The sequence below is a fragment of the Hyperoodon ampullatus genome, assembly GCF_949752795.1.
Source record: "Hyperoodon ampullatus genome assembly, chromosome: 13".
Taxonomy (NCBI): Eukaryota; Metazoa; Chordata; class Mammalia; order Artiodactyla; family Ziphiidae; genus Hyperoodon; species Hyperoodon ampullatus.
Genome location: NC_136926.1, coordinates 47,167,389 through 47,192,723, shown reverse-complemented (window position 1 = coordinate 47,192,723; position 25,335 = coordinate 47,167,389). Strand labels below are relative to the sequence as shown.

The 25,335-nt window shown below is 36.4% G+C and overlaps 1 protein-coding gene across 1 annotated transcript in view; it reads left to right on the top strand.

Annotated features, from left to right (window-relative positions):
• DSC3 (desmocollin 3) overlaps positions 1 to 25,335 on the top strand; it is a 39,941-nt gene that overhangs the window by 7,797 nt on the left and 6,809 nt on the right. The window contains exons 3-14 of the mRNA XM_079716969.1: positions 996 to 1,195; positions 2,757 to 2,876; positions 6,744 to 6,899; positions 8,616 to 8,760; positions 11,320 to 11,486; positions 14,072 to 14,206; positions 14,593 to 14,778; positions 17,797 to 18,056; positions 18,169 to 18,311; positions 18,733 to 18,957; positions 21,061 to 21,282; positions 23,464 to 23,585. Coding sequence (XP_079573095.1) covers positions 996 to 1,195; positions 2,757 to 2,876; positions 6,744 to 6,899; positions 8,616 to 8,760; positions 11,320 to 11,486; positions 14,072 to 14,206; positions 14,593 to 14,778; positions 17,797 to 18,056; positions 18,169 to 18,311; positions 18,733 to 18,957; positions 21,061 to 21,282; positions 23,464 to 23,585 — 2,081 coding nt within the window. The remainder of the gene's footprint in view (positions 1 to 995; positions 1,196 to 2,756; positions 2,877 to 6,743; positions 6,900 to 8,615; positions 8,761 to 11,319; positions 11,487 to 14,071; positions 14,207 to 14,592; positions 14,779 to 17,796; positions 18,057 to 18,168; positions 18,312 to 18,732; positions 18,958 to 21,060; positions 21,283 to 23,463; positions 23,586 to 25,335) is intronic.

Sequence of the window (25,335 nt, the reverse complement as noted above, 5' to 3'; positions counted from 1 at the left end):
TCTGGGAAGGAAGAAAGGAGGATGTAAAGAGAAGTCGGGGGTGTTCCTCCAGGGGAATAGACCAGAGGTTATCACTCTGCTGAAAATGTGAACACGAGAGAAATATGTCATCACTTCTAAAGATGTTCACTTCATTTTGACTTAACGTTTCCATCTGTGACAGATTTGGATTAAAGTGAAAACACTATACATGGGTAACATGAATCTTTTGAGATGATATTACTTAAGTGATTATTACTTAAGTGTGTATTAATGTATCAGTTTGGTTTCTGTCAAAGCAGATATTGGAAGAATGGGATGGATTTGATACTTTTGATACAAGTATCAAAACACTTGTATGATACTTATATTTTATGACTTTTTACTTGGGAAAATTCCCAGGAGGAGAAAATTCCACATAGAATTTCACTGGGGAGCCCGGGAAAGCAAGGAACAGGAACACAAAGAGAACTGTGGGCCCCGGGGGTGTTGGTGAGGGTCCAGGGGATGTGACAGAAAAGTGCTAGTGGGAAGAATTTAAAGATTTTTCTTACTTGACTATTTGCCAAACTCATACACTCTGTCACTCTTTGTGTGTAACTTCTGGCTTAACACAGGTGTATCTTAAAAGACTCAGACTATATTGTTAAGTAAAACTTTTCTGTTTGTTTATCCAAGTGTGTGGGCGGGCATGTAGCTCAGCTTTGTCATGATTGCAACACACAGACGTCTTTAATAGGAAGATCATTTTCATAAGCCTCTTAGAAGCATGTAAAGGTTTAAAACACCTTATTTAATACAAATATACAATCCAGAACTATCATTTTTTTAACAGAGGAAGTATTATCACTTTTAAAAAATACATGTAAAGAGTCTTGTTAAGATATTTGATAAATGCAGAGTGATTGGTTCATTTCATTTCACTTCAGGATTTTGAAGATTGTATAAATTATTTTAACACTTTTTTCTTTTTGCATGTGTTTCTTACTTTACAACTTGGAAATTCCTACTTGCAGTTAATTTGAAAGAGTGCCTCGGATCTGCAGACCACATCCAATCCAGTGATCCTGATTTCAGAGTTCTAGAAGATGGGTCAGTATACACAACCCATGCTGTTGTGTTGTCTGATGAGAAAAGATCTTTCACCATATGGCTTTCTGACTCAAAGAATCAGATACAGAAAGAGATTCCTGTGCTCCTGGAACATCAGAAGAAGGTATTCAAAGTACATTGATATTTTCAGGCATGTTTTTCTTCTCATTTAAATACTCTCATTAAAAGTTGCAAAGAAGACAAAAGAAAAAATAGGATTTATTTTCCTCATCTTTTCTCTTCCTTCTGTTTGCTTTCCCTTCCTTCCTCCGCCCTTCCCTCTTTCCCCTTCCCTTTTCAACACTGGTTAGACATTGGATCTTACTTTGTTAAATCTAAATGACACCTCCTCTGTGAAGGTTTCCTCCACCTCTAAAGTCTCCTTGCTTTTGTGTGCCAGTGTCAGTTTGGTTATCCCTCTGTTGTAGCATTGGGAATTTTTTATTAATGCAAACAATTTACCTGTAGTTGTTTAAGGGCATGAATCAATCCCTTTTGTGTTTATAGCCTCATTTACACCTGACCCATAGTCAATAGGTACATGTTAAATTAATATTAAGTGCAGTAGTTTGCAGTGAATAAGAGGTTGATTTCAAGTGCCACAGTGATTCTGATGTTAAAATAGGATGGAAATCCTGGAGTATGTATGCGTCTGAATGGTATTAGCCACCACTCAGTGATTGTTGACTGTAGTTCTAAATTCCATGTCATGAGGAATGCCGTTGTGAAAGTACTCACTGGATTACAACTAATCGATGTGAAGTGTAGTAATGAAAAAGTCATCTAAATGCTTAAATGACTGCTTAGATGGAAATCACTAAAAACTCCAATAGTACTTTCTACAGTGATGGAAATGTTCTGTAATCTGCACTGTGTGATATGGTCACCCAGTATTAATGGCTACTGCTACTTAGCATGTGGCTAATACAACTGAAGGATGGAATTTATATTTTATTTAATTCTAATTGGTTTAAATAGTCACATGTGGCTTGTGGCTACCATATTGGACAGTGCAGGTAGAGTGTTCAGGCAATGAAGAACACGCATTATCTCACTATAGTTCACCCGAGAGCATGAGGTTTTAGCAGAAAGAACAAGTAAGTGCTGTCTATAGATTGTCTGAAAGAGGATGTGTTCTCCATCGCATTTTGGGATGGAACAGGAAGAACTGAGAGTACAGTGATAATTTTCCTAATCTGAAAGTATGGTCAGTGTTGGAAAAGTATGTGAAATGAAATTCTTTGGTTCATGAAATCTTTGTTATTTTTTTTTAATTAATTTATTTATTTTGCGGTACGCGGGCCTCTCACTGTTGTGGCCTCTCCCGCCGCGCAGCACAGGCTCCAGACGCGCAGGCCCAGGGGCCATGGCTCACGGGCCCAGCCGCTCCGTGGCATGTGGGATCCTCCCAGACCGGGGCATGAACCTGCATCCCCTGCATCGGCAGGCGGACTCCCAACCACTGCGCCACCAGGGAAGCCCCATGAAACCTTTAAAATCTGGATACATTCTTTCTTATCCTTCTAACACAAAGAAGACCTTATTATCTGGTCTTTAGTTTCAGCATGGAAATTCCTGACACTGAGCCTCCAGAGAGGTGTTAGATTTATGGTCCATCCACTATTTTACAATGAAGTAGGCCGTGACGCTTTTGTTTATTGTTAATTTTCTTTCTCTAAATTCAGGTACTGAGGAAGAGACACACTAAAGAGACTGTTCTCAGGCGTTCCAAGAGGAGATGGGCGCCTCTCCCCTGCTCAATGCAAGAGAATTCCTTGGGCCCTTTCCCTTTGTTCCTTCAACAGGTAGGTTTTCCATTCCTTCTGATTGGGATTGCTAAATTAGTTCCAAGAGTCTGTTTTGTCCTGGTTTTAATAACTCTTTAAACATTTAAAAATCAACAGATTTGATTGAAGATATTCATGGAGAGTCATAAAAGTACATAAAATGGGAAAATCACTAAAAAGCTAATAATGAGAAAAACTAGGAAATCACTAAAAAACTAATAATAATAATATGAGAAAGACTCTACAGCCATTAAATGATCTTTATTAGTTTATTCATTCACTTAGCAGCCAGCTATTGAGCACCTACCCTGTCCTGTGGAAGGCACTGCTCTAAGTACTGAAGCTAGAAATACACTTAGTCATGGCCTTTGCTCTCATGTATTTTATGAGTCTAGTGAGGAAGATAGAAGTAGGCAAATGATTGCAATACTGCATGATGAGTGCTGAGATGGGGCTGGGTTGGGGTGATTTGAGAATTCATGGGCTGAAATGCTGTAAAAAACAGAAAAAAGACTTAGAGGGGGAGGCATCTGAGCTAAAGCTTGAAGGATGGGAGAGTGTCATGCAGGTAAATCATTGTGGAAGAAGAGAGGGGGACAGAGGTGCAAGCAAGCATGGCTCCTCGCAGGAGCTCACAGAGCTTAGTCTTCCTGTGTGTGATGGGCTTGGAGCAGGGAGATGGGGCAGAAGAGGCAGGTAGGGTCCACCCAGAACTGGCCAGGTGTGCTCTGCTAGATAGTTTAACTTGTTCCTAAAAACAAGTCATTTTTAAGCAGGGTCAGGTTTACTTTTCATAAAGATCCAAATGGAATATACACAATGGAAATAATGACTGAGGTGAGGCTATGGCATCATGCTTGCCTTTTTTCCTTAAATTTCTATTACTGTGGTTGATGTTTAATACCAATGGTGCCACCTGTGTCCTACTTGTTTATGTTTTTAACTATACTTCCAGTGTCTTTCACACTTGTAGAAAATTCTATCCAGTTCTGGACCCTTGTTTCTTCTCTTAGATTATTGTACTTTAAGCACTGGTGAAAGCATATTAAGAAATGATTTCTGTTTACCAAACTCATACTGATCAGAGGTACTTTTGGTCTTTGCACTGTTAAACCAGTCACCACTTCTAGTCCTCATTTCCTTGTCGTGTGTCCATTTGATTTAACTCGCCTGTCCCTCCTCCTTCACGTCGCTTCTAGGACAACATTCACCTAGTTTCCCACTTTTCTCACTGGCCACTCATTCTTAGTATGTTTTGCTGGTTCTTCTTCGTTCCCACATCCTCCCAACCCTCACCACCCTGACCCCTCAGTCTCTAAATTCGGAGAGCTCCAGGGCTCAGACTATGAACCTTGTGTAATGTTTATTTATATTCACTCTCTCGGTGATCTCATCCAGCCTCATAGCTTTAAGTACTTTTTATACATTGGAAACTTAAGGCTTCATATCTCCAGCCCAAACTGCCTAATTAATATTCCCACCTGGAATTTCAGTAGACATTTCAAACTTAACGTATAAAAATCAAATGTTTGCGTTTTCTTATAAAAAATATCCTCCCCTCTCAGTTAATGGCAGCTCCATCCTTTCAGTTCTTGGGGCAGTAGAGTCCATTCAGTAAGGTTTTAGCTGTAGAGAGCACAATTCTCTTTAAGGAATTAACAGAGGGATTTACTATAGTGTATTAAACAGTTTACAGAATTGTTGGGAAGGCTGAAGAAACAAACTTTAGGTTGAATTTTCAGGAACGAATCTCCTAGTTACCCCACGGAGTCTATAACCAAGGGACATACTACTTTCTTCATGATGGGGAAGCCAGTCATTTTAGAGCCAAAGTGCCACTGCCATGGTCAGGAAGCTGCACTGGGCAAGGAACCACCACAGGCAGGAAGCTGCTCCTCCAACTGCAGCTCCAAAACAATCCTAACTGCTCCCATCAGTGTCCACAAAAAGATTGATCTATATCCTGTCTCTCAACATCCACAAAGTCTGTGAAAAACCACTAGAACTTCTGCTGCTGCAGGAAAAAAGAAAAAAAAATACACCACAAAGTGCCAGCAAAAACAGTAGAAGCAGCAAAAAGGAGACATCTATTTCCCTTATGGCTTCCAAATTTCATGGAAGCACACCTGACTGTCTGTATTTTAATTCAGAACTCTCATTTCAAGAGACCCTGGAAAAGGGAGAGTTTTTGGTTTGTTTTTATCTTAATCTTTCTAATATCCATACTATGAGAGGACACAGTAGAAGGAGGTGAAATCGATGTTGAGCCCCAATTTACCATATCCATCCATTCTTTATAGTTAAAATTTTAATTCCTGTATTATAACAGGATAAGGATATAGCCACATTTTACCAAGATCTCAAATCATAGTGGCTAAAGCATGACAGAGATTTAGTCCTTTCATGTCAACGTGTGATCTGGTAAAGAGATTCTAATTTGAGAAATCACGAGGGGCCCAGGCTTCTTTCGTTTTTAAGCTTGGCCATCCTTCCAGGTTGAAGATGGCTCATCATTGTGTCCCATTGAGGGAACACACTCCTCCACTTTCTAGAGTACAGTCTGGATCCTGCATGTATTATTATTATTATATATATATTTTTTGTGGTACACGGGCCTCTCACTGTTGTGGCCTCTCCCATTGCGGAGCACAGGCTCCAGACGCACAGGCTCAGTGGCCATGGCTCACGGGCCCAGCCGCTCCGTGGCATGTGGGATCTTCCCGGACCGGGGCACGAACCCACGTCCCCTGCATCGGTAGGTGGACTCTCAACCACTGCGCCACCAGGGAAGCCCCTGCATGTGTTATTTTTGCTCACACCCTACTGACCTGACCTTTTCGTGTGGTCATACCTAATTGCAAGGGAGACTGAGAAAAGTCTTTCTTCCAGGCAATCTTGTGCTCAACTGTAAATTCTAATAATAAGGAAGATAGGCAGAATAGACATCAGGGGATACTTGTACCCACTGACATAGTGTCATCCCTGACTTCTGTCTTCACACCACGCAGCCAACCAATTGGCACATTCTGTTGGCTGTATCTTCAAATTATATCCAGAATCTAACCACTTCTCACAACCCCTATTGCTACCACCCTGGTCTAACAACAGTTCTCTCTCCCCTGAATTCTTGCAGTAACTTTCTAAATGGCCTTCCTGCTTCTTCCTTTACCTGCCCACCCAAGTCTAATCTTAACAGAGCACCAAGAATTATCCTTCTAAAATATAAATCAGATACTACTCTTGTCTAAATTCTCCAATGGCTCCCTGTCTGACTCCAAGCAGAAGTCAGCATCCTTGGAATCTCTTACATGCCGTGGCCCTATTACTGCATTCGTCCTCCTCTCGACTTCCTTTCCCCCTAGTTCTCTCTATTCCAACCACAGTGGCCTCCTTGCTCCTTGAACACTCCAGGAACGACCCTGGTCTGGTTGTTTTGCACTTCCTGTTTCCTCTGCCGGGAAGAGTCTTCCCTGTTTATTCTCATTCTTTTAATTTTTGTTAATTCCCCTCCCTAAGGAACATTACAACTGGCATTCCTTTCAACAGTATATGAGAGTCCCTGTTTGCCTCACCCCTGTCCACAGTGGTTATTATTGTTTTTTTTCTACCTTTTCCAAATCACTAGATGGGAAACTGTGCCTTAATATGAGGTTGTCTTTGGCTACTATTTATGTTGAACATTGTTTTCATTAAATTTGAGCAGTTTAAAAAAATCTTTTGCCAAATTACCATTGTTCATTACCATTTTGCATGTTGATGAAGTGACAAAGGTGATTATTATATTATTAAAGTCATCTCTTTAAAATAAAAATATATAAACATATAAGTTGTATTTAAAAATAGCATTTTCATGAAAAAATTTTTACATATGCTTTTTCCTCTTAGGTTCAATCTGACGCGGCACAGAACTATACCGTCTTCTACTCAATAAGTGGGCGTGGAGTTGACCAAGAACCTTTAAATCTGTTTTTCATAGATAGAGTCAATGGAAATCTGTATTGTACCCAGCCTGTGGATCGTGAAGAATATGATGTTTTTGATGTAGGAGTTTTATTGATACACATAACTTTAAATGATTAAACTATAAACTATGGGTCTAAACTAAACTTCTGATAGCACATCTCCTCTTTCCTGTCTTCTGAACTTCTTCTTAGAGGGGATCTGAAAGACAAAGGAAATAGATTGTATAATATTTTGGAATACTTGGTCTGCTCTTTATCTCAACTTGTATTAGGTAAGCCTGAAATGAAGCCAAGAAATTTAATTGTATTTGGATGTAAATTCCAGCAAATTTGCAGGAGTTGGTTTTGCTTATGAGATTCTCTTTCTCTCTCTGGTCGTGGTACTTTCTCCTCTCTCCGAGACAGGGCCACAGTTGATTGGAAGGGTCCTCTTCCAGTGTCCCTCTTCTGCTCTGTGTTTTTTGTTTTTCCTTTTTTGGTCTTTGTTCCACCTGTCTAATTATCTGATGATATCTGAGAAGTATATAAGGAAGCAAAACTGGGAGACCAAGTCCAAACAAGGCATAATAAGCCAGCATTCTGATGTGGATGAACTTACACCAATGGGGAATCATTCAGACAATTTTCAGTGTAATATGGTCAATGCTCTGGGGTCATGTGGTACAGGGGGACCGATTCCCCATAGGAAAGAGGGATTCTCTTCCTAAAAGAAGAGGGAAGAGATGCTGGGTAAGTAAACTTGACTGATGTTCACCACATGACATTTCTTTGCTTTTGGCTGGAAAATTTTCAAGTCAGTGTTGTAATCTCATGCTGAATAGAAATACGTTCTATTTGTCCACCGATAGGGGTCTAGTTAAATAAATTACAGCATGTCTATGTGGTAGATTATTAGGCTGCCAATAAATCCCATTTTCAAAGCATGTTTAAGGGCTTTGGGAAATGGTTACAGCATAAAGTCAAATTTGTTTGCTTTTTGGAAAAAAAGGATATAAGCTTACAGTAGTATGATCTCAATTTTTGTGTACAAATATATACACAGAAGGGACTGAAGGAATACATCAAATGTGAACAGTACTTATCTCTGGGTAGTCGGTCATGGATTTTAATTTTCTTCTTTTGTACTTTACTGAATTTTTAAATTTATCATGATAAGTATGTTTCTTTTATAATTGAAATAGTGCACTTTTAACTATGGAAAAATTGTTTATTAAAAAATCTTTTAAAAATGAAAAAAGAAATAAGTTCTATTTGACATTACATTGCTTTTGATTAATTAGTAATGTGGAAACTGTTAAATGTATTTTGTTAGAATTTTTTTTTTTGTTACAAATGTGTGATCTATGAGGTTAAACAATAAAGGGGCTCAGTAGTGACAAAGTTGGGACTCATTGCCTTATTTAGATGATATAGTCAGGATTTTCCCCATTGCAAGGAGGTTAACTGTTCTTCCCAATACAATTTTATGATTATGGGGAGAATAAAGACTGTAATCCACATCTCCATATTCACATTTAATTCCTTAGTCTCATGACCTAAGTAGTCTCTGATTCTCTGTACTCTGACCTAGGTTTTATTTGAAGTGTAGTCACTTCTACCAAACATTGGATACTTTTAACTGTAGTTAAAGTCTTTCTATGTTTGATGTTTTGATAACTAAAGAAGCATTGAATAGGAATTTTTGAAGTGATTTATTGAAAAGATTTGCAGAGAAGGTAGTAGATAAAGCATAGTATTCCTTCATGCTGGAATCTTTTATAATGGACTGTTGAACTTGCTTTTCACTCTTTTACAGCTGATTGCCCATGCGTCAACTGCAGATGGGTATTCAGCAGACTTACCTCTTCCACTGCCCATCATAGTGGAGGATGAAAATGACAACCACCCTATTTTCACAGAAGCAATTTATAATTTTGAAGTTCCAGAAAGCAGTAAAATTGGTAAGACAACTTTTAGGAGTAAAGTGTGCTACATTAAATGTTTGTATACTTTGTTTGAGAGGTTGAGTTTTTACTCTAAGCCAGGGCATCCTGAGATGACCCTGGACCAATAGCTACTTACCAGAATACATTTAATCCTATCAAATCTAATCAATGTGTAATTTACAAGGTATTATAGGAGTTTGTAGTGTTGTTGGTATGATACCAATGAATTATAAAGGCAGATAACAGTTATTCAAGCTTTGTACCATATTTGGCTTATATACTTTATTTCATCTTATTATTATGTGGGTTTATCATTATTCCTAGCTCCAAGGGAAGACATGCAGGGTAGAATGTACGATAAAACTAAAATCAATGTAGATAGTTTTATTAGGTTTTATTTAGGAAGGTGTTGAATGATGTCCACTGAGGATACAATTTTTAAAGCTCTTATCTATATTGTCTCTTCTCTTTAAACGACTACTTTACTACTTCCAATTTAGAGTGAATACCGGAATAACTTTAGAGAAACTTGCATTGTGTGTTCTCCATCCTAAACACTTGCTCCCACATGTGGAAAACCAAAGTGTTTCACTTCCATAGGCCCTTAAATGTGGCATTCTTAATGTCTTCTGAGACTTGCAATATGGAGAATAACCACTCACAATAAAGTTGAAAGGAAGTGAACTCCACCATAGAGGATTAACTAACTTGCTTATTAAAGTTTCTAGGAGTTATTTAGATCTTCACTGGATTGTTGTAACTGCTCTTACCTTTTATATTTTAGTTTGATAATTTGATGTCATAGATGTTAACCTCTTTATTACTCACATGGTACAATTTAAAAAATTATTGTTGCTTTGGAGTTTAGGAAACCTAGTTTTTGATTCAGGGTCTGTTATTATTTCACTGTGGGAACTCATGGAAGTTCCTTTGAGTTCTCTGACCTATAAAATGAGTTAATTATGTTAGATGACTTATAATGTTTTTAACCTCACAAGTCTATGACTCTTACATTTTTCTATTTTCAAAGAGGGATGATTGGTTTTAGACTCTTTCTTGAACATTCTGTTCTCTTTGGTAGTAACAGAGAAGGATCTAGGGCAAACACTTTGATGCCCAGATTAACCCAGAATACTTTAAGCATATCACACCAGTAGGTTCAGCCCTGTTAAGGCTGTGGTGCTCTGAAGGTGTTCTTTGAGTTTGCCTTAACTCACACACAGAGAGTTTGGGCAAAGGATGCTCAACGAATAGTGAAATATAGCACTCATGGAAAATAATTTTCAAGTCATGTTTTAAGGAAGGTTTTATGTAATAAGTAAAGGAGTTCTGTATCCAGAGAATTAAAATAGTGTTTATGTCTTCCTGACTGTCAATGAAATTGCAGGAAGAAAATGTATGTCTTATAAAGATTATAAACAGTTTTCTATGAAAAGATAATTTATTTTCTTATAATAATAAGATTATTACTTCATGTCTTCATATTGATCCACTGCAGAAATCTTTTTGTTACTTTTAAGTATGTATTTGGACATTCTCTACAAATTTATATCTATATCTATGTATACATATATATGTATACACATATATATACTTAAGCACACATATACACACATATATAAAGTTTAAGGATATAATGACAAAATTATTTAAAACTAATACTTCCTTGCATTAATAGTTTTACTTGGCTTTTATTTCCCTCAAATATAAAATTTCAATGAATATCTCTCTCTCTCTCTCTCTCTCTATATATATATATATGTATATGATTGTATGTGTCTATGTATTGTTCCTCAGGCCAACCTCACATACAGGGCTATAGCCAAAGTGGTTCTATGTATTATAATCTCATGGGCATTGGAACACTATCCTTAGACTATAAAAATACCACCTGTGTGTACTCTTTGATACCTGAAGTCCTTTACCAGAGCAATATTCTTACTTTCCATACTGATGAAAAATACTAATAGCTCTAACTGCAGAAAAAGTTAACTTAAATTCTCCCTGAATGGTAAATAGTATGAAATAAGATTAAGTGGGGCTGGGGGCAGTGAGGTTTGGATACAGATCTGGTGAAAGAGAAAGAAGCAAATCAAGAACAAGCAAAAAATAGAATAAAAAGAGACTGAGATGTGAAAGGTCAACTTCATCATCTGTCCAGTTATAACCCAAGTCAGCCTTGATTTAGTTATTAATCAAAACTTTGATTTTAAAAAATCCGATTTACTTCGGAGACATGATTTCTCTCTCCAGCTAGGTTAGTTATTGCAGTATGTGGGAATATGTATTGAAATTATTCTTGGATGCCATTTAAATAAGTTTATAATTAATTTACTATCAAATAGTTTAAGTTGTGGGCAAAGTAAGACTATGCCTTGATTCTCAGCATCAGAGTGTTTCATATTATAAATTTGAAGTCATCTTCATCAGTAGTATGTAAAGATGGAATATCTCTGGTAAGAAATACATCGTAAATGAAGTTTCCACCATCACTGTTAGAATTTGAGAAGTGTAGATATGCCTAAACATATTTTGCAATTCTGGAAAGTAAAGACTCTTTTTTTAAACATGTAGGTACTACAGTGGGAGTGATTTATGCCACGGACAGAGATGAACCGGACACGATGCATACACGCCTGAAGTATAGCATTTTGGAGCAGACGCCAGGATCACCTGGGATCTTTTCTGTGCATCCCGGCACAGGTGTAATCACCACAGTCTCTCATAATTTGGACAGAGAGGTAGCCTTCACAATCCTTAGATTATCATTTTACTTGGGGTTGAACCCACCACCTCCAATTTACTATAATTTGCTATCCTGTGGATTAAGAGTTTCTCATTTTATTTTATTTAGGCATAAGACAATAAGAATTCCTGGCTCTGTTACCTGTTTTTATATTATTTCTATTTCCTTATGTAAGAGAAACCATGAGGAATAGAAATAAAGATCAACTGGTGTTCAGAAGGGGTGAGAAAAAAAGATATTGCTATGAATGTTGATATTATTGAATAATACTTTATTTCTTGTGTATGGCTAGTTGGTTCCAGCTCAGTGTTCCAGCTCAATTCTCATGTAGGACAATTAGTGTTGCTTATTCCATGGGTATAGATTATACCCTGATCCCTATCCAGTTATTATAGATATGTATAGATATGTACTTTTAATCAGGAAAGGATTCGTTGAGATAAAGTTGATAGATTGTTAAAAATCTGTAACACTATTTGGATGATAGTAATAGCATATTTTTACATGTATAGCACTTGATGTTCAAATTCTTTATGGATAATTTGATCTCATCTTTATAATTTCCTTGTTTGATTAGCTAGAGGTTGTATCCAATCTATAAGGGAGAAAGGTGACAGAAGGATTGATTGACTTGCCCAGGTCAAATTACTGTACTGAATCTTCTGATCTTGCTCTTGTCCATTTCATCAGCCCATATTTAACTCAGAGTCTTGCATTATTGACTGAGGCAGATCAATGAATTTCATATGTACAAAGTAGCTTTGTTAGAACACTTCAGTGGTTCCCACTAAAACTAGAATAACATAAATGGAAGGATTGATATGACTGGGAGAGATATTATAAAGAAGAAATCAGCGGGATTTGATGTCAGAGCAAAAGGGAGAGATGGTGAGAACCTATAAAAAAGAATAAAAAATAGTACAAAGGTTTTATTTATTTTTATTTTTGTGGGGTCAGGACATGCTATGTGATAAAATACATAATGGCCATAATAAACGGGAAAGTTCGAAGGGAACAATATGAATGTGTTTTGAATCTGTGGAATATTTAGAGATGATATGGTAATCAAGTGAAAACAAGGATTTTTCCTAATTTTTCAATATTGACAAATGAGGCTTAGAGAAATTAAATAAATTAAGGTTACACAGCTTGTAAGATACAGATTTGGGGTCAAATCCAGATGTGCTTGCTTGATCAAAAAAAAATATAATGGGAGTTTGTGGGGAACAACCACGAGGTGTGTTGTAGGGGACAATACAGGAAGTAAAGAAATGAACAAGGGAGCTAGAGAAACTGCATTTAGAGGAAGAAAAAGCAGGGTCTCAGAGAGTGCTGGAGCCTGTGGAAGGAGCGTTTCGGGGTGGGAAAGTTGGTTTCCACCGTGAAAGAAGGATGAGTAAAATAAAGACCAAGGAAGGGAGAGAGGGAAATAGAAAATGAAGAAGAACAAAAGGAGTGGCTAAAGAAGAGTAAAATAGAAGGGAAAGAAAACAGAGCTGATTGTGTCACAGACCAGGGACTCCATTTCATCATCAACACACCATTTGCAAACTCCATTCACAGAAGTCAACAGCGACCACCTAATTGCCTAATCCAAAGTTTGATTATTAAAACTCTCTCTATTGCTGGCAATTATTAAAACTCTCTCTTCGCTTGGATTTCTGGCTCTCCTCCTGCTTCTCTGATCTTTTGTTTTGAGTGTCTGTCCTTTGCTTAGTCTTCTTACTTCCCTCCCGCTTGAAATGCTGTTGTTCCTTATATCCTCAGCTCTTCTCATCTTTTAACCTCTCCCAGGAAATCAGATTCTTGTCATAATCTCAACCACTATCTACATACCGCTGACTCCCAGATTGGTGTTTCTGGCCTTGAACTCCCCTTAAGTATAGGGCCATCTACCCAGCTGCCTTCTGGACCTTTCTCCTTAGATTTCCCATAGGAACATAAAATTCAGTATCCACCAGACAAAACTCATTTTTTTCGCATCTCCTTGCCAACCTTGCCAGTGTTCACTTCCTCAGAGAATCGCTGTCTTCCTGTATTGGTTGGTGATACTTCTGTGTGCCTGTTATCCAGGTAGTACACCTGAGCAGCATCCTCCACCCCCTCTTTCTCTCGTAGCTTGTGCATACAATCTGTTCTTCAGTCCAACTCCGTTCTGACTTACAAATAACTTTCCTCACCCTTTCTTTTTGTCCTCATTGCTAATGCCCCAGCTTTGTACTATTTCAGGAGCCTTTGAATCTCAGCTCAGCTTACTCCAAATTGTGCTTGACCTTCTTTTAAATATATTCTTTCTCAAACTCAAATGTTTCTATTTTGTGCTCCCAACATGACTCCCATAAAACCTTTCCCATTACCTGCTGCTTAAACATAAGTCTACATTCTTACTATGGATCTTGTAATTGAACTTCTGCTTACCTTTTCAGCTTTATTCCTGTCTACCATGTCTTTGGGTATATACAAATAGGGAAATCAAATAAAAGCATGGATACACACCAATAGAAGTGTGAACAACTGAGGTTTCCTTTATAAATCTAAACAAGGTTTTCAAAGCTAATTAAATATTTGCTTTGTTTTCAGGTTGTAAACAAGTACTCATTGATAATGAGAGTACAAGACATGGATGGTCAATTTTTTGGATTGATGAGTACAGCAACTTGCATCATAACAGTAAAAGATTCAAATGACAATTTACCCACTTTCATACAAAATGCTGTAAGTAGATAATATCAAAATTGATCTCTATTGTTATTTTTATTTAATCTGAATTAATAAAATATTTATCATACTTTGAAGTATGTATGTTGATTTTATCAATAAAATGAAATATCTGTCATATAAATATCTTTTATTTATTCATAATAGTATTTATATTATCTCCCTTTTGTTAAAGACCATAGCATTAGTCTTAATTTGTAACAAATTTCTTCATTCATTTAAAAGATAACCCTTAGTAAAACAATGCTTTTGTGATTCATGTTTTTAAATAATCTAGGCAAAAACTGTAAGAACAAGTACTTTTGGAGTGGAAGAAACATTTTACTTTCTTTGTAAAAGTTTCCTTTATAAAGTAAGTTTTTAATGAGTTTTCTCTGTTTCAGTATGAAGTATCAGTAGAGGAAAATAGGTTCGATGTGGAAATCTTACGAATACCTGTAGAAGATAAGGATTTAATTAACACTACCAGTTGGAGAGCCAATTTTACTATTTTAAAGGGCAATGGAAATGGACATTTCAAAATCAGTACAGACAAAGAAACTAATGAAGGTGTTCTCTATATTGTAAAGGTAAAGTAATAATGAGTAATAGACAACTTGGCAAGTTAAGTTTTAATCAACTAATGGTTTAATCAACTAAGTAGTTTCAGATCATAGACTTTACAAGTTGGAAGAGAACTTAATCTATTTAGTTCACTTGTTCTGCTTTAATGCTGCCTTTCTTCTATAATTTGTTACCAGCTATTAGGCATCTAGCTTATGCTTGAACATTCTCGATCGTAAGAATCTCCGTATATCCATTGGCAGCTTATTCCATGTCTGGAGAACTCTAATTCTCAGAAGGCCTTACTTTTACTGTGCCTAAGTTATTCTCCTTGTAACCCGTGTCTTTGGACCAGGTTTTATCTCTAATGTTATACAAAACCGGTATAATCCTTTGAAAAGGCTGTGATGTCTCTTTGAGATTTACCTTCTCTAGGATAAATATTCCCAATTCCTCTAACTATTCTTTACATGATATAATTTAGAGGCTCTTATTCTTTTCTGTGTGTGTCTCTCTCTCAAATATATGACTGGTTGTATCTGATCTTCTTCAAGGTAATATTGAGGATGAAATATAGTATTATATCAAACAGCACTGAATGAACATATTCTTTATTCTATATGTTGTATTTTTGGTAGTACTGTTACATTCTAGGATCCAGATTATAAGGGCAGAAAAGGCTCTTTTGGGAAGGACTCTTGGTTTTATATTCCTAACCCAGAAAAAGAAAGAAAATTGTCCTGTAGTGTAAAGCAGCACTTACTGTGTGTGCTATTGTTAAATGTCATTCTTATAACAATTGTACAGAAGAGAAAACTTAGTCTCAGAGACATTAAGAAACCTACCCAAAGTGACACTGCTCAGATGTAGTAGAGACAGGATTTGAGTCTATGTTTCTTTGATTCCAAGTTATCTGCTCTTAAGCCCTGTGTTAAATTGCTTTGCATAGTTCTGTGATCTTGGAAAATTAGCCTCTGTATTATCTGTAAAATATAAATAATATTTCTCTCTGTCTTCCTAGTAGCTATTCAAATATGATAATGAAAATGAGAGCACTTGGTAAACTATAGGATATTAGTATCATATTTTTAGAGTCACATCCTGTTCTTGGGAATAGTGTTATAATTTTCCTAAATAGATAACTTTTTTGAAACTGTAGAGTATGAGCTGATTCAATCTTTAGCTGGGTGTCCTGGGTAATCTTTCCATCTTAGTATTTTCTGTCCATTTCAGCAACAGCAGCAGTGCATCAGAGCTTGAGTGAGGAAGACAGAGTTCTCGGTCATTCTCAACGTAGAAAGTCCTCACATCCATCTTCACAACAATACATTTTCTAGGGAATTGTTAGCATCTTAGTGCAGATATGGGATATTTTTGGACAATTTTTTTTTCAGTTGATGAAACAAGAAGGTATCCTATGGTTGAAGAGAATTCATATTTTTTCCTTAATCATTGATTTCATCCCACCAGATTTCTAAATCTTGTGGAGTTTTAAGCTACTACAGCAATATCCAGTTTAAGCCTTAAAAGATTGCATAAAAAAACTCTAGAGCTTTTAGCAAGCAACTCTAGATTGAATAACTGCACCTCTTCTAGGGCAGCAGCTGTTTTCTAAATTTCCATCCATTTCTCATTGCTAGCAGACTCTCAGCCTGATCATAGCAATATGAGCAATTTGTGAGGTAGCGTTCATTAGCAGCAAATAAACAGATATTAATTTTTTTCTCTCTTGGCGCTCCAGTTTCTGGGATATTAATAAAAGAATCAAAAAGAGTTTCACATACATTTTGTAGATTCTAAGATTCAGAAATTTTCTTGACTTCTTATTGGACTTGTGGTATTAGTATCTCAGCTTGATAATGCCTAGATGTGGAGATGTGGAGAAAGGCTTAAACCCAAAATTTTACTCATCAGTTTTGATTTTGTTCAATGTTCAGCCAGTGATTATTTTGATAAGCAGAAAGAGAATGAAAGAAAAAGTGCGTTAGCTTTTCAGTACAGTGTAAAATACTGTTTTATGGATTTGGCTTGTTTGCTGTATAAAAATCAATTGTAACCAAAGAATTGATTTAGAAGATTTTAGAGGCTGGTGAGTCAAGTAAGCAGAAGGATTATAGTGTGGTGGTTAGGAAAATGGACTCAGACCAGACTACCTGGCTTCAAACTCCAGCTCGAATGAGTTTCTTTTGGCTTTGAGAAACCCATTTTATTTCCTCTTCTTCACTTTCCTGCTCTCTAAAATGGGGATGATGATAATAATAATGCCAATAGCACATTATATTTTTCTTACCCCTCTGCATTCTTCACTGTGAGAGTTTCATTGGATAAACTACAAACAATGCCAAAGTATAATTCTCAAATTGTCAAAAATAAAATTTTCATAAAAATAGATAGTTAGCACGGGTAAAAATTTTACTTAACTCATCAGTGAGGGACTCAGCAAAAAGCCAAAGCAGCTTCCTAGAAGAAATGAGAAGCTGTATGGATTTTGATAAAAGGAAAAGCTGAAATAAAGATTGCTCAGTTATATGCCTTAGAGGACAGTTAAAACGTGCATTTGAAATACAATTTCTATCAGAGAGAAAATAGAATCACTGCACCATTTCATCTTTAAGTCAACATCTAGTTTTATAAGAACTGTAAAATGTCTGGGCCCTCATAGTGGTAAGTAGTAAGTTGAACATTCTCCGAGAGTCAGATGACCCTTAGGCCGGTCTTCTAAATAAGGCCAGAAGAACACGGTCATGTTTTTGCATTATCTTCAGGTTCAGAATAATTTTCCTTAGTAAGAATGAGCTATAAAAATATTTTAGGAATTGCTTTCCCACAACTCCATAAAACCACCTGCAGAAACTTTCCGACCACTCTTGCTAAAGGCTTAGTGAAGAATCACCTCTCTCTTTAGCAAAGGATAAAAGTCAATATTGGCTAAGTGAGAGCACAGAATTTATGTAGCACTGTTCATATCGGCAAAAGTTCACTTGCTATTTGAAATACCAAATGTATTTTACACTGATGTTCATATACTTGTCCTTTTTTTAAAGCCACTGAATTACGAAGAAAACCGTCAAGTGGTCCTGGAAATTGGAGTAGGCAATGAAGCTCCATTTACTGGAGATGTGACACTCGGAACGACAAACATGAACAGAGCCTTGGTCACAGTTGATGTGAAGGATCAGGATGAAGGGCCTGAATGCAGACCTGCAATCCAATATGTACAGATTAAAGAAAACTCCCCAGTGGGTTCAAAGATCAGTGGATATAAGGCATATGACCCTGAAACTAAAAGTAGCAGTGGTTTAAGGTACAAAGAAATCTATAACCATATACTAATTATGTATTTGTAATAATTGAGACAGTAATATATTTTAATACATTTTATAGTGCTAAAAACTATTTTTACTTTTTATTAACAGGTACAAATTATTGCATGACCCAAAAAGGTGGATCACCATTAATGAAATTTCGGGCTCACTCGTAATTTCCAAAACCTTAGACAGGGAGGCTGTAACTCCCAGAAGTGCCTTGTATAATGTTACAGTCCTGGCAATAGATCAAGGTAAAACACCAGCTTTCATCTGGTATGTTATAAAAGAATTAGAGAATAAACTTCATTTAATCCTGTGCAGAATTATCCTTGTGCTAAGTATATAGAATTCTTAGAAATTACTTTAAAGATTGTTTCTATTTATCTTAATCATCAAACAAGGTGAAACTGCTTGGTGACATGAAACCATGCCTTATTTATCTTTATATCCCTAGCATGGCAGCATCTTAAATGCCTATAGATCTCTATGTCAGAGGACAGAGATGAAACTTAAGTCTAGGACTAGATGAAATGGTCTCACCAGACTCTTCTAGATCTCTTTACATCATTTTAAATTGAGCTGTTAAATAGCTCAGCTGACTATTAAGTCAAAATAAGTTCTTTCCTTGAATTCTGTTCCTTAAAGTAACCCAGAGTTTTCCTTTCTTCCTAGATAGTAGATCATGTACTGGAACCCTTGCAATTAAAATTGAAGATGAGAATGATAATCCACCAGAAATAGTTCAAAATCATCTAGTAGTTTGCAAACCAAAGATGGAGTATGTTGACATTTCAGCTGTTGATCCTGACGAGCCCAACCACGGCGCTCCATTTCACTTCAGCCTGGCAAAAACTTCTCCAGAAATCAACAGACCATGGACCCTCACCAAAGTTAATGGTATTTCCTCAAAAATAATGATTTATATGCTCTGAAATAATTGAGAATGGATTTACTGCTTTACTCACGTGAAGCATAATGTAAAATGGATTCTCAGGAACATATTTTAGAAGGCTAACTTTAACTTTTGCACACATTGTGTGGGACCTGTGTTATATATTGTACATAAAATGAAAAAAATCATAATTTTTATGAAGGCAGAATTTACATTTACAACAAAGACAAAAAATCCTTGTTAAAATATTGGGCAACTTATCATTAAAACAAATTGCTCTTGCTGTGTTTTTGAAGTAACTACTGTGCGATGAGGAAAGAACAGGAGGTGGGCAGCTTAAATTTTAGTGTAAGCAAACTCTGGAAATGAGGGATCTAGGTATGTGGGATAAGCACTCTATAACATTCTGGAAGGAAACATGGTGGGCTGTGGACAGAGGCCTGGCATTGAAGCCTGCAGTGCAGACTGCTACAGTAGTGGTTTCTGGGGTGTACAGTTTTCTATGTTACAGCCATAGTTCACTGCTGTTTTGTTGCTATGTTGTGCTCTTTCATGCAGTTCAACTTTTGCATATGCTGTTCCTTCTGCCTAGACTACCTCCTTCCCACTTCTTAGCTTGATATTAATTCATAATACTTATGGAGCACCTACTATCTACCTGTTGTATCTACATGTTGTATTCTTATCTGTTTACCTTTCTGCTCTAATACATGACTTTCTCAGAACATTTGTAACCCATCTGTGTATTTCCAGCACCTAGCCCAGTGCTAGGTAGACACTAACTGCTTAATAAATGTTTGTTTAATCAATAATTGATAAACAAATGTGCATGAAATCGGGAAAATACTAGGGCAATAAGTAAATCAGGGTTGTTAGAGTTTAGAAGGTTTTAGTAGGAATGCCGAGAGATTTGGTGGGAGTGGTGATGAAGGGCCTTATGTACTAGCTGAGGAGACTGACCTTTGTATGGTTGGTGACAGCAGGTACGCATTGAGAGTGTACAAGTAAGGCAATGCTGTACCAGATGTATGTCTTAAAAACAGTGACATTGATAACAGTTAGGAGGGCAGTTTGAAGAGTGCAGAGTTGAGTGGCAGGGAAAGTCAGAGGCTACTGCACTAGTAGGAGTGAATGGACATGAATATGGCTCAGCCTGTGGTCTTGAGGGACGAGAGAGATTTGAAGGATTTTACTTTAAACACAATATAATCCTGAAAAGTTCCAAATAAACCTTAGTGGTAATTCACATTCCTCTGGGGATCTTTGTGTCTGAGGTGTATCCAGAAATCTTTGGAGCTCTCAACAGCTCTAACAGTGCATTTAAGAAAGGCTTAGAAATTATAGATCACTTCCAGGAGGTGCATTATGGTATTTTTTCATTTCACTTATTGAAAAACCCAAAAGATTGCAATTGCCATTGAAAGTGTGTGGAGCTTTTGGTCAGTTGATAATAAAGTCATTGAAATAAGGTAACAAGTTCATTGGGGAAATAACACTGTTTGTAAAAACTTGTATTGTTAGAATATAGATATGTCTGTGTTTATGTAAGTCTTATACCTAGCCTGGGTGATGTTAATTAGTTTTCTGGTATTGAGATTACTTCCACAGGGAAGGTGTTAAATACCAAGGGTCAGTTGTCCTTTGAGAAATTACCTTATACATAAAGACAATGGACAGGTACCAGAAGGTAAATGGATAAGAAAATATGAACTTAAGACATCTCTTGTGTGTAACTATTGGTGTTAATTCTTTATGAGTACCATAAACTGGTACTTTAGAGAAATGCTTGGAGTGTATGTCAAGAGCCAATCTAGCATCATTAGCTTGTAGATAAAGGAGGAAATAAGGGAATACTAAGTATTGCTGAAAGGCTGCTGGGTCACTCCAATGCCAAATTATTTATTTAAGCCTCTCTTCTAAAAAGTTACAATGGGCAACATACATCTGGTGATATTAGTGCTTGAAAATGTCGAAGATTGTCATCTTTTTTTATCCATTTTCACATGGAAGGTGGTTCCTTGAGAATAGTGTCTTTAAAAATAGGTGTGGTGGAACAGATGTTAAAGGAGGAATCAATGTTCATTAAAAATATAATTCTTTTCTTTCAGATACAGCTGCCCGTCTTTCATATTTGAAAAATGCCAAATTTCAAGAATATTATATTTCCGTTATTGTAAGTGATAGAGGCCATCAATCTGCAACAAAAACCTTGAGAGTGGAACTCTGTGATTGTATTCGTCCAGATCAATGTCGCACGACTGCACCGAGTGCAGGAGTACTTGGCCAATGGGCGATCCTTGCGATACTTCTGGGTATAGCATTGCTTTTCTGTAAGTCCTTTTACTTACCTGACTTTAAAATATAAAATAAATATGTGAGTGCAGGAAAAAGTCTTTAAAAAGAAATCTTGTCCAGCTATCTGTCAGGTGTGAGTCCCCTTTACAAATTCTTTTTGTGTTATTTTCTGAGTTCTGAATGAATATTTTCTGTGAGAAGAAGCAAAATCCTTTTTGAGATCAAAGATTTCATACTTGGACAGAACTGTTGAAAATTCCTTAGATTTTGCCGAACCTGTCAATGTATAGCTTTTATTTCTTGGTCCTCGTACTACCCCTTTTAAGGCGAAATCAAACAATCTAAAACTTCTGCCATATGCAAGTCCACTAAAAGCCACTTTCATGTCATGTCATTTTCATTTCAGCTACAGACTTATGGGAGGTGTTCAAATCACAGCAATATCTCTTCTTGGTTGTATCATACCAGGTTAATTAAATTCTATTAACCTCCTCCTAACCAGTTGTGTAGTTCCCAATGGTGTCCTATTTTTTTCTTCTCTTTTCATTTCCATTCAATCCTTCAGCTTATTTTAGCTGTTGTTCCTTTATTCTGTGATAGGACTAGTGGTTAAGAGTAAGACTCTGGAACCAGACTGTCTGGGTTTGGACCCTAGCTCTATTATTTGTAAGCCATGTGACCTGGGGCAAGTTACTTCACTGTGCTTCAGTTTCCTCATCTGTAAAAAGGGATAATTGTAGTAGGTTATTTTATGGGGTAGCACCGGAGATTCATTGAGTTAATGCACGTGAAGAGCTTAAAACAGTGCATGGTACATTTCTAATAAGGGTTTATTATTTTTTATCAACTCAAAATATATATATATATATATATTGAACACCTACTATATACCAGAACTGTCTAGGTGCTTGGGATTCATCAATGAACAAAGCAGACAAAAGCAAACAAACCAAAACAAAGTCTTCCTTGTGACAGTAAAGTAATAAATAAATTAAATGCTGTGAAGGAAAAAAATAGAGCCAGATAATTAGGGTCTCTGGTGCTGTAAAGTGTGTGTGGGTGAGTGCAGGGGATGGGTGCTAGTGATAGTAATTTTCAGTAGATGGTTGGGCCAGCCTAACTGAGAAGGTTATCATTGATGGTTTTTGGAAAAGGTGAAAGAGTCAGCCAAGAATACTTAAGGAAGAGCTTTCAGTCAGAGGAGAAAGTCAGTTCAAAGGCCCTAAGGTGAGGGAATGCTTGAGAGATCAAGGAAGGCAGGGAGACCAGTGTGGCCTGAGAGTAGAGAGAGGATGAGGGAAGAGGAGGGAAGAGGAGTGTAGGAAATGGAACCAGAAAGGTAACAAGGGGCCACACAGAGTTGGCAAGGGTTGGTACACTTTTTCTGTGAAGGACAAGATAGTATATATTTTAAACTTTGCAGGCCATATGGTTTCATTTGTAACCAATCGAATCTGCTCTTGTAGCAAGAGAGCAGCCATAGAAAACATTTAAACCACAGGCATGGCTATGTTCCATTAGAACTTTATTTATGGACACTAAAATTTGAATTTCATATATTTTTCCCGTGTAATAAACCATTATTCTTTTGATTTTTTTCAGTCATTTAAACATATAAAAACCACAGCTCATGAGTCATACAAAAAATGGTGGGCTGGATTTGGGGCCATAGGTTGGCAATCCTTGGTATAGGGGCTTGTAGAACACTGTAAAGAGTTGTTGTTGCTGTTAGCTTTATCATCATGTATTTCAACCTCCCACAATTATGATACAGAATGAAAATTCTGAATAGGCAAAATACAAAGTAAGTTTAATTAAGATACTTGGAGATAAATCTATTCTGGGAAGAAAAGTCTGCTTTGTTATCTTTTCATATTGGCAAACCATTCTTTTGGGAATCAGTAAATCTCTTTAAAGTCTTTGTCTTAAAAAATGTCATTGATTTTTTAAAAATTCATGATTCAAAATACTTAAATGATGGGTGGAATTCAAATTCTTGAAGATATGTGTATCAGAATATACATATAATCACTTTAAATGTTAAAATCTAAGCTAAATCATGGCCTGTTAATTTAGAAGGGCCAAGGTAATTTGTGGGACACCATGCTCAGTGACTTGTTTTCCTCCTGTGCACCTTAGGTAATAAGAAATAAAAGATGAGTATTTTATTGTGTGCATGTTAAACATTTTTGTTTTTGTTTTTGTTTTTAACTCAGCTGTATTGCTAACTGTAGTATGTGGACTTGCTAGTGCCAGAAATAAAAAAAGTTTTCCTGAAGATTTGGCACAGCAAAACTTAATCATCTCAAACACAGAAGCACCTGGAGATGACAAAGTGGTAAGTAATTTTTCTTTTGAATTTTATTTTATTTTTTTTATACAGCTATTTATCTCTGAGTAGTTCCCACAATTTCTTTAACTCATCCTTATGAAGTTATTTCAGAATTTAGGAGTTAATTTCTATTTTTCATTTGATCAGATTCTGTAGACATAAATATGTTATCTGTCAATATTCAAATATTTTTGTAGGGCATTTATTAAACCAGATATATTGTCTTAGTTATTTTTTTTCTACTCTCTAGTGTTATGGTTTAAACCTTGTTATTTGATGTTGTGAATTTATTATAAGAAGAATCTTTTTGACTGCTCTCTACAATGTATATTTTCAGTTATTGTTTGTTTATCTAACTCTTTGACCATTTATAATAGGAAGAACTTGCTGAAAGTTCTCAAGATAAACTAAAAATATCAAAAAGATATATATTTTAAAAAAAGTGTGTGTTTGGGGGGGCAGATTGGAGCAATACTGCAACTTTCTTTTCTTACATATTTCTTGGGACCTCTGAGGTGCTTGGCACTATGCTTCTTGTTCTGCGGGAAGTATGTAAAAAATTATTACAAGGCATGTTCTTCCCTCGAAAAGATTTCAATTCATTCCTGAGAAATTAAAAAATAAATAGGAATGTGATAGTAAACTATTAGCACCAATATGATAGGACACTGGTGGAGTTCAAAGATACTGATGATACATAAGTATATTCATGATATCTGGCTATCAACCAGAAAGGCCTGGTGGAAGAGGTACAGATTACTCTGTAACATAAAGAACATGAAGGGTTTGAAAGTGAAGAGATGGAAAAAAATAGCCTAATGAATAAAAAAGGAGATGATAAAGTTTAGGGATTATTCAACGAATAGTAAATAAATTGATTTGAAATGGAAGAAATGATATTTTGGACTAGAGGCTTGACACTTAGGTTCTGGAGGGAGAAGATATAATAAGAGAGGGATGGGGGATGAAACTTTTTTGTGGCACACTAAGGATTTTGGATTTATTCTCTTGGTAAGGGAGAGCCAGTCAAGGCTTTCTGCACGAAAGTGGCATAACGTGAGCAGTGTGATACTGAATCAGTAGGGTGACCAACAAGAACAGGAAGACGTTAGGAATGGGGAGGATAAAGGATTAGGATCTTTTGATAATTTAAGCATAAGTAGAGATAACTCTACTAGGATAATGGTTATTGGAAAATTAAAATAGGGATGGATAAGAAATATTTTAAGTGTATAAATAAAATTGTTTTCTTTTAAGTAATAAAATAAAAAGTGGAGTCAATGTGACAGAAGCTATAGCCCGGGACAGTGACTTTATATCAGGCCTTTTCTGTATCTCAAGGTGACGATGCCTTTCTTATCGACTATTTCTCTCACTTCCTTCCCACCATCAGGCAAAATCATGACTCCTCTATGCTTGACATGCCTATGTGTGGAACCCTGTAATTATCTCTCCATTCAGGAAATAGATTTAGCCCCATGATAGTCCTTGACTCATAGTAAGCTCTTATTTTATATCTGAGAATGGAATGATTGAGCTGTACTTAATATTTTTTCTTTGCCATTTGACGCTGGAGTCGGTGGCATTGATTGGCCACTTCACCGTAACATACACCTATTTACCTGTTCTCTATCAGGAACACTTCTCAAAAGGACTTGAAATTGTTAATTTATACGAGTATATAATTTTAGGCATATTTTTGCAAAATGCAACAAAATTTCACGGTGAATGTGTAAGCTCATTTTAACACAATGAG